The following is a 10,583-nucleotide window of genomic DNA, read 5'->3' as shown; positions in this document are numbered from 1 at the left end:
GCCATGGCTTGTGAAAGCAAAGGTTGGGAGGAGTGTCATCCATAAATAAAACTAAAGTACATGTGTAAACAAAAGAGAAGAGGGATGATCTACCTTGCCGGTAGAGATAACGTCCTTCGTGGGAGCCGCTCTTTGGAAGTCTGTTTGGCAAGGGGGTTAGAGTACCCACTACCATTCGTTGACAACAACAAACACCTCTCAAAACTTTACTTTTATGCTCTCTATATGATTTCAAAACTCGAAAAGCTCTAGCACATGATTTAATCCCTGCTTCCCTCTGCGAAGGGCCTATCTTTTACTTTTATGTTGAGTCAGTAAACCTATTCCCCTCTATCTCACGCAAGCAATTGAGTTGTTGTGATCCAACCGTTTATATTGTGATCTATGTAGTCATGTCTTTTATTCTTCCTTGTTTAGTACAAATTTTATCTGAATGAATATGACTTTGAGAGTTATCAATGATTATGAGGAGATTACTATGATTGAGCATATAAGATCTGCCATACAAGCTCTAATATAAAGGCTTTACTCGAAAGACAAGAACAATCTGTTAGTTGTTCCCTGACCAAGAACGAAGTTTTCCATCACCAATTATGATTTCCTATGCACCTTTATTTGTGATTATCCTTTACTTGTTTCAAGTTGAGTTATATGAGGAAGTTGTTCACTAGAATGTCTTGTGTGAATTAATAAATGTGATGCTTCTTGTCCGTATTTTATTTATCGACTCTTCACTCCATAAACATGTGATCTTGTTTGCTGAGTTCAGTTTCGCTTGGGGACAAGCGAAGTCTAAGCTTGGGGGGAGTTGATACGTCCATTTTGCATCACTATTTTGTATCATAATTTACTGTTATTCATTGATATATTTCATATTTAGAGATGATACTTATGTTATTTCACCTATTTTGCATGTTTCATGATTATTGGAGAATTACTCACCGGAGTCAGGATTCTGCTGGAAAAAGCACCGTCAGGATATAGTACTTCTGAAGATCAACAATTGACGGAAAATATACCGAAGCTCCTATTTTCACAGATTACGGAGCTAGCCAAAAGGGGGAGCTGAGGAGGGCCATCATGGGCCCTTCCCATAGGCCGGCGCGGGCCCCACCCTGGCCGCGCCGCCATGTGGTGAGGGGGCCCACGACCCCCCTCGGCCATCTCTCCTTCGCGTACTTGATCTCCCGAGAACCCTAAGGCGAGAGGAGGCATCGAGAATAGACACAGCCGCCTCTGCGGGGCGGAAAACACCAGAGAGAAAAGAGCTCTCCGGCAGGCTGAAATCCGCCGAGGAAATTCCCTCCCGGAGGGGGAAATCGACGCCATCGTCACCGCAATCGAGCTGGACTTCATTGGGATCATCATCATCATCTCCACCTTCATCACCATCATCTCCACCACTGCACCTCGTCTCCATTGTAACATCTAGGGTTGAATCTTGATTATTTCATAGGGGAAACTCTCCCGGTATTGATTACTCCTTGTTATTGATGCTATTGAGTGAAACCATTGAACCAAGGTTTATGTTCAGATTGTTATTCATCATCATATCACCTCTGATCATGTTCCATATGATGTCTTGTGAGTAGTTCGTTTAGTTCTTGAGGACATGGGTGAAGTCAAAATGTTAGTAGTGAACTATGTTGAGTAATATTTAATGGTTTGATATTTAAGTTGTGGTGTTATTCTTCTAGTGGTGTCATGTGAACGTCGACTACATGATACTTCACCTTTATGGGCCTAGGGGAATGCATCTTGTATTCGTTTGCTAATTGTGGGGTTGCCGGAGTGACAGCAACCCGAACCCCTGTTGGTATATCGATGCGGGAGGGATAGCGAGGATCTAGAGTTTAAGGCTGTGGTTAGATTTATCTTAATTACTTTCTTCTATTTGCGGATGCTTGCAAGGGGTTTAATCACAAGTATGTATTAGTCCTAGGAAGGGCGGTGCATTAGCATAGGTTCACCCACACAACACTTACCAAAACAATGAAGATTAATCAACTATATGAAGCGAAAGCACTAGACTAAAATCCCGTGTGTCCTCAAGAACGTTTGGTCATTATAAGTAAACAAACCGGCTTGTCCTTTGTGCTAAAAAGGATTGAGCCACTCGCTGCAATTATTACTCTCGCATTTTACTTACTTGTACTTTATTTATTTGCTATATCAAACCCCCCTGAATACTTGTCTGTGAGCATTTACAGTGAATCCTTCATCGAAACTGCTTGTCAACACCTTCTGCTCCTCGTTGGGTTCGACACTCTTATTTATCGAAAGTACTACGATACACCCCCTATACTTGTGGGTCATCAGTTATCCAACGGAGAGTGGTTCAGAGTAGCATAGTGAAGAGATGATATTTATGTATTCAATTATGATATCATTGTTGAGAGTGTCCACTAGTGAAAGTAAGATCCCTAGGCCTTGTTTCTAAGCATTGAAACACCGTTTGCAACCAGTTCTGTTACATATATGCTTGCTGCCATTTCTATTTCAGATTGCAATTACAACTTATAATCATCCATATTACTTGTATTTCACTATCTCTTTACCGAACTAGTGACCTATACACCTGACAAGTGTATTGGGTGTGTTGGGGACACAAGAGACTTCTTGTATCTTAATTGCAGGGTTGCTTGAGAGGGGTATCTTTGACCTCTACCTCCCTGAGTTCGATAAACCTTGGGTGATTCACTTAAGGGAAACTTGTTGCTGTTCTACAAACCTCTGCATTTGGAGGCCCAACACTGTCTACAAAAATATAAGTGTGTGTAGACATCAAGCTCTTTTCTGGCGCCGTTGTCGGGGAGGTAAGGTAAAAGGTACTCACATCCTCTGACTACTAAGATATCTTCTAGTACTGTTGTTGGTGTGTGAGTGCTCGAAGTTATTTCCTTTAGATTCTGCAATTTCACTAGTTAGGCTTAATAGAAAACAACAACAAAATTAGAGAGCTTTATAGTATTTATCTTGATTTAGGACATGTGGTGTTTGAAGAGAAAATTTAAAAACCTATGAAACTTTATTTGCATGCTAATAGCAATGTTATTAGTATGAATTCTTTGAACACCATTATTCCTAATGCTGTGGAAAAGTCTAAGCTTGGGGAAGCTAGTTTTTATGAAAATGATCTTTTAGTTTCCCAGCTTTAGAGGAGAAAATTTGCTATGATGATACTATGATGAATATGATATTTTTAGTCCACCTACTATTGAGGAGAAAATTAATTATGATTACAATATGCCTCCTATATTTGATGATTATGGTGATGAGAATAATAATGATAGCTATTTTTTTTGAATTTTCTCCCACTACAGTTAATAAGAATGAATATGCTTATGTGGGGAGTAATAATAATTTTATGCATGTGGCTAATGATAATAATGTTTTATGTGATAGTTATATTGTTAATTTTATTCATGATGCTACTGAAAGTTATTATGAGAGAGGGAAACATGGTTTTATGTATCTCAACAATATTAAGTTTCACCTCTTTATGTTGAAAATTTTGAAGTTGCAGTTGTTTTGCTTTCCTATGCTTGTTGCTTTGTGCTTCCATGACTTGTTTCTTTGCAAGATTATTTTTCATAGGAAGTGGTTTAGACTTAAATTTGTTTATATTTGCTTCTTGATGCTCTCTTTTACTTCAATGCATATTTCTTATGTGAGCATCTTCTCAAATTACTGTGCCTAGCTGAAAGGCGTTAAAGAAAAGCACTCTTGGGAGATAACCCATATTTTATTTCTGCAATTTTTTTATTGAGTCTTGGAAGTTGTTACCTTTGTAACAACCTCTCATTATTCTTTTTATTTCGTTTTTTTGCCAAGAATAGCCTCTAATAGGAACAAGGTAAGATTTGAAGAAGTTGATGCCCCGAAACAAATTCTGTGCTGCCACCAAAAATTATTATTCTAAGCCAGAATGTCGGATTGAGCTGAAATTTTTTGAGCATATGCCCCGGGTTATTACCTAACTTTCATTAGTTTTGCACTTTTCGATCTGCGCAACAGAGGATTTTTGAAAAAAAATCGATCTTTACCTGCTGTTCTGTTTTGACAGATTTCTGCCACTATTTGTATTTGCCTCTTAATCTTTTTATTTTTGAGTTCTTTTGAGAGAAAGAGCTTTTAAAAGAAGTTTCTACAATAGGTAATGTTTCAATGGATGTTTTACTTATGTTAGAACTGAACCAAAATGGATTTTTTTATCCTGAATACACTAATGTTGCTAATGAAAACTGTGTGAAGTTTTGTATGAAGGAAGTTTTCAAGTATAGGGAGAGAAGAATGATGTGATGAGATGAAAGATGGAGAAAATCTCAAGCTTGGGATTCTCATGTCACCCCAAGAAATATTCAAAAGAGGTACAAGCGTCAGAGCTTGGGTATGCCCAAGGCATCCCCTTCTTCATCAACAAAAATATCAGGTCATCTTTCAAGACACTATATTTTTATTACATCATATACTATGTGTTATTCTTGGAGCGTCTTTATTTTTGTTTTTATTTTTCTTTTATTTTGTTTGATGTAATTAATTTGGTTGGATCCTAGCATTCTTGTGTGGGAGAGAGACACGCTCTGCTTTTTCATGTGAATACTCGTATTCTTTACTTATATTTGTTGAGTATTCTTTGTCTAGCTATTGCAATGCTTTTAGCTCCTGTTTTTCATGCATGTCTTGTTCATAGCTTTTTATTTTTATTTAGTTAGGTATGATTAGCTCTCTGGTCTTCTTTGATAAATTATTATGATAGTTGTTTCAAAAAAAAAGTTGATTGGTGTTGGAGAAGAGTAAAAAAACTTCTAGCTTATAGTGGTGCAAAAGGAAGCTTGTTTAGGCTGTGGCTTAGACTTTAACATGCCATGTTAGGTACTATTTTAATTATATGCTTAGCAGTTATTGTTGTAGCATGACTTGTCTCAAATAGCTGAGAGTGCTTAATGTGCCATTGAAAGAATCATGTGTTGTTTTAATCATACAAAAGCATAATATTGTGGTATTCTCCTTTAAATGTTTTATTTGGGTTGACTTGGGGCATGCTTACACAAAGTTATGGCTACAAACCAGTCACCTCAAGCCTCTATGATCATTTAATTTTTGACTTGTAATATCACTTTATGCTTTGATTAATAATATTTTATCGCTATGCATGATTATGTTCATTATTGCTCTTTTAGTTGGTCGCTCCCAGTCTCTTGCTAGCCTTCATCTGTACTGAGTATGAGCTCTACTCGTGCATCCAACTCCCAAAACCCCAAAATTTTACAAATGTGTCCACCATACCTACCTATATGTGGTATTTCACCGCCACTCCAATGTAAATTGCTTGTGTGCTACCTTTAAAACCTTCAAAAGCTATTACCTTTTTTATGTTCCTGTTTTAGCTCATTAGAAAGTGTTGGATGCTTTATTTTCTATTTCATGTTTATTTGGCTTCACACCTTGACTAGCATGCATAATGTGCTAGTCCCTAATATTGCAAAAATAGCAGGCAAACGGGTGCCCAGCCCACTAAATATAAAATAAACAAATAATCAAATAAATCTCCTAACACTATGAGCTTGAGCAATCATGAACTTAGCTTGTTCAAACAAAGGAGAAGAGGAACTTTATTGTTCTCTATATGGGAGCCGCTCTTGAAGCCATTAAACATGAAAGGATGATAAATCATTTGATTCCATTCGTTGACATAAACATACATACCTCTCAAAATTAATGTTCAATACTTCTGTTTATTCAAATAAAAAAGCTCTAGCACATGAGTAATCCCCGCTTCCCTCTGCGAAGGGACTTCCTTTTATTTATATGTTGAGTCTTCATCTTCTAACTTTATGCACCAATTAAGAGAGCATAATTGCCATTCTGAGTATACTGTGCATAGTCCCAAATTTTATTATTGATTGATTCATGATTATGTTATTGTTTGTTCTCAAACTATTTGTATCTAGTTACCCTTTGAACTAAGGTGTCCAGGCCTTTATGTTTTGATATTTCATGAAGGACAAGCTGAATACCACTTTTCTATGTTTTCTCTATGCTCGAAACAAACAAATAGCTTTTAATGCACTATTATTCATATCTTTTGTTTGTGTTACTTTTCATGTTGCAACATAGTTGTTAAGTTACATTGTTAGAATTTTATCCATCATGCCTATGTTTAGAGTACTTTGATCTCAGGTTACAATGCTTTTACAATAACTTGATCAAGATTGTGTTGGCTGCATGCCACCTCAAAAATTATTTTTGTTATCACTTACCTACTTGAGGAAGAGCAGGAATTAAGCTTGGGGATGCTTAGTATAAGTTGTAGGTGCACATAGGTGAGCCTAGTATATATTGGTTTTGTATTTCACAAATTAAATGCTAGTTTTGCTCTGCATTCTTTCAAGCCAATCTAGTAAAAAATTCAAATCCTTCCAGTATGCTTCCGAGTACCATGGGGGTGTCGGGGATATGACTAATAGGTAGGACCGCGACATGGAGATATTGTAACAGGACAAGTTGTCCCATGGGCGGATGTGTCAGCGTACACATCGGGATGCACAAGCCTACTAGAAGAACCAATTCCGAAAGTCGAACGACCGGGTGGCCCAAGCTAGATCCACGAGGAGCCCGCTAGATGTACGACTTGAGAACACTTGGACTTGAAGACACGACTTCCTTAGCCGGGTTAGTATAAGATTCATAGTCATATGAACTGACTCAGACCTTGTAAACCCTGATCGGCTCCCTATATAAAGCCGACAGGGCCACCCCTTGAGGGGCATGTCTTACATTCATTGTAATGTCCTGATAGATCACATAATATAAACAATGCAAGAGTAGGATTTTATCTCCACCAGACGCTCGCGGCATGGGAAGGAAGCCTAGGCGACCTCGAGAGTATTCAACTTTACTATCATGTACAAGTGCGAACAAACCCTCGAAGACGGTTTCTCTAAGGTCAAGGATCTCACCGCTCATGCCGTGGGAAGGGCGTTGCGTCCGAATTGGCAAAAGATAGGGAAGTTTTGTCTGTGGCATAGCGCAACCCGAAGCTTGAATGGAGCCCCACCCCTCGTACAACGATAAAGGATGCATCAATGAGGAGGAGCATCCATATGAAAAAAATATTATTTGGTGAGGAAGTAGGATCTCACCGCTGCTATGAGATTTGAACATGGGCAACTCGTGTCTCCCCGTCTAGGTGGCTCCCCACCTTACACAATACTCTCTCTCTCCTTCCTTGAGGTCCCCCTCATAGCGTACTCGTCCCTAACACCACAACACCACTATTGGTAACCCTACTAATGCCTTCTTCAAAATGTTGATCTACATACAGAGCTGGAGGGTAGTAGTCAGACCGAGGGACAGAGAGATGCTGGACACGCTGATGGACAAGGTTAGAGGTCTTCAAGACAGGATGAGGACTACTTCGCTATCATGTGGGTTGCCTTGTAGACTTTGGATGTGATTTACAGGACCAAGTTGTATGATTTATATTGCATGTATCAAACTACGCTACTGTTTTATTAGAGGCTAGTCATTTGAGGGGAAAAAAGTCCAAGGCTGATCCTAGCATGACACGAATTTTTTTGGTACAACCAATTTTTTGGCGAAGGATTTGTGCACCCACGACAGACCCAGGCGTTGGCGAGAATTGCACTGAGAATCACAGGCGGGATTGGGCAAACCAATACTATCTCCGTTTCAAAGAATAATGCTTATATATTTTTGAAAAGTTAAACTACGTAAAGTTTAACCGAGTTTTCTAGAAAAACATGTTAATAGTACAATCCAACTCAACACCGTCAAATTCATCATGAAATATATTTATGAAATATATTTTTATATGATATCTACATATTATCATGGTTCTTGACAAAATAAAAATTAGTTTGATCAAACTTCACTTACCTTGATTTTTTTTAAAAAAATAGGCATTATTCTAGAGGTAGTATTTTGGTAGCGGTCCAAACGGAAGCCAAATCTTGCCGGTGAGCCAAATAATTCGGCAATAAACCAAACGTATCCTGAAAGCCCCCCAAAAAACGGCCCAAAAGCCAGTTAGATGAACTCCTCTCTTCACGCCTGTCCCGGCGGCTCGCCGCATCTCCCGACATCCGCCCCGAGGCCCCAGTCCTGACCCGATCAAGGCGGAGCCGCTCCCGACGGAGGACCTCGTACTGGATGGCCGGCTGCCGCGACCGGGATCAATCAAACCTCCAGCGTTTCTTCCATAGGCGAGGTATGCTCATTCATAGCCCTAGTTTCGTCAGCAATCTTGTACCGTTGGTACATTCACGAGCTCCCGAAAACTTCACGTTTTGTGCAGAGTTGATGTTAGAAGTTCAGTTCCGTTCCAGTTTCTCTGATGCTTTGTTGGGAATTTTGCATGTTACAACTTCTCATTGGTTCAACCACAGTTTGTTGGTGGCAGAATTAAAATACACACTAAAATGATTAAAGAGGTTGAGTCAGTTAGGCCTATACATTATGAATGACATGGATAATGGATAATTGGAGATACTAAAATATGTAAGAGTACACAACTTTCGATTTATTCACGCTATGCGCATTGTTCCTTGAGCCTATATTCATACATAAAAATTTCCACTCATTAGGTCACTGGGTGGTTCAACCACCTAGGTTGCTCTTCTGAAGGGGAAAAAAAACCCAGTTACCTCCAGAGATTACTTCCTATTTCTCAAGGTTTCTTACCCAAGATATATGAAGCACATTCATAATCAACGAAAAATTATGTCCAGACTGTGGAACAACCATGCTGCCAACCCAGCCAGCTAACATGCTCTACAAATTACAGATTCATTAGCGTTGTGGCCAGCCTGGATCTGCCCTGTATTATCGATACAATGCAAAGTCTATCGAACAAGGACCAGGCACTAGTTAGGAGCTTAATGAAGGGTTAGGCAGTATCCAGTTAAATTTACAAACATGTATTGGCCAGATACAGCCGACGCTAAAAAGTTTGCCACTGGACTATAACTGTTTATTCTACAGAGAAAATCATGTTGACCGTGCAAGATTTCAAAGAGGAAGGAATTGCTATGACTAATGAGGCACATACTTCGTGATTCACAATCTTGATTTTGTGCTATACATTCATCATCAAGCACCAAGGCAATCATATCAGCATCACATAACCGTATCAATGAACACAATCAAGGATTGGTTTCACACTATTCATTAGGTCAAAACTTCTGTTTCTCAATTTGTAGGGAGTTTCTGTACATTTTCTACGTATACAAAATAGGAAGGATCAGCGAATCCTTTAAAAGGCGGATGCCAATCTCATGGTGTCAAGAGTGATTGACTATACGCTAAGAATGTTCAGGAGGGTAACTCTGTTCTGGACCAATCTCCGGAACAGAAGTCCTACCCCAGCCTCAAGATCTCCGATGCTGCAACCTAGCATCTGCATCTGCTCCTCCTTGCACAAAACTGAATTTTTCTTCTGGAATGCCTTGGAGATGAGAGACTGTTTTGGCGTTATGATTTGCTTGGACAAGAGATGAAGTGTTGACTCGAGCAGAGAGACGGTGATCTCTCTAGCCTCGCTCAACAATGTGACCATCCTGCAATCTTCCTTGTAAGAAATAACCTTCTTCGCGGTCTTCTTAAAATGCTTCTTCGCCTTCTTCAATAAACGAGAGTAAGACTGAATCCCGACTTGAACGCCTGCATCGTCTCCTTTTCGGATAGCCACTTCCAGGTCTTGGATGATGTTCTTCAACTCGGCAAACTCTGCGTGCATTGCATTGCAGAGATCCAAGAGCTCAAGGGAGCATTCCATTTCTCCATCCAACATCTTTCTTTGCTGGGAGGAGCAAACTTGGTTGCTGGGCAGGCACATTATTTCCTCGATAGAGCAGTACATGTCTCCAAGCCTCGACAAACAATCAGAGATTGTCTCGATGGCCAAGGAGGGTGAAGAGATGCATGCCTCTAGGCTGCACAGCTCCTCTTCAACTTCGCGGTGAGGCCTAGAGGGCAAGCTAACTGATCTTAGATGGCTAGCCATATCTCTTGCTGAAAGTCTTCTCTTTGTATTGACTCTTGAGTTTGAGGAGATGAGAATGAGAGAGCTAATGTTGTTTTGATGTTTTGAGCTTTCTGATGAGGCCTATTTATACAAAATAAGCATATGGGATAGCATCATTTGGATGGTAGACAAACAGAATTTTGCCACCTCATTTCTGAAAGGCAGCACACGGAATCTGTCACCACTCATGTGCATTCAGTTTTTTAGTGCCATAGCAACCCTCCCAATTAGCTATCACATTGTCATGTCCCATCTATTGGCAACAAGAATCGGCAGGTATCTCTACTGATTGACTTGGCATAATTGCACGCCCTAGATATATTGTAATTGATTCCTAACCGAGCATTAATTATTAGTGGCATGCGTGCCATCTAATTATCACACAATAGTTTCTGTGCATTGTATTCCTTACATTTTATACTACTTGAGTGCTCAACCTTGTGGTTTGGAGCTGGCTCTTGTTGTTGAGTTAACACATCGCATCTCAATAACTTAGTTGTATCTAGATCCACCGCAGAGGGATCTGCTGCTCGAT

General features: G+C 39.6%; 1 protein-coding gene across 1 annotated transcript; it reads right to left on the bottom strand.

The window, feature by feature from the left end:
- Window positions 1-9,319: 9,319 nt before the first annotated feature.
- Window positions 9,320-10,027, bottom strand: LOC124672233. Its single transcript, XM_047208498.1, has one exon. It carries the CDS (start codon window positions 10,025-10,027, stop codon window positions 9,320-9,322), a length of 708 nt encoding a protein of 235 aa, XP_047064454.1.
- Between the last annotated feature and the right edge of the window lie 556 nt (window positions 10,028-10,583).

Source organism: Lolium rigidum, chromosome 7, assembly GCF_022539505.1.
Source record: "Lolium rigidum isolate FL_2022 chromosome 7, APGP_CSIRO_Lrig_0.1, whole genome shotgun sequence".
Lineage (NCBI taxonomy): Eukaryota > Viridiplantae > Streptophyta > Magnoliopsida > Poales > Poaceae > Lolium > Lolium rigidum.
This window is presented reverse-complemented; position numbering and strand designations above follow the sequence as displayed.

What these genes read in the sequence shown, in the direction of transcription:
- LOC124672233 (XM_047208498.1), bottom strand. Translation starts at nt 10,027, where the DNA reads ATGGCTAGCCATCTAAGATCAGTTAGCTTGCCCTCTAGGCCTCACCGC.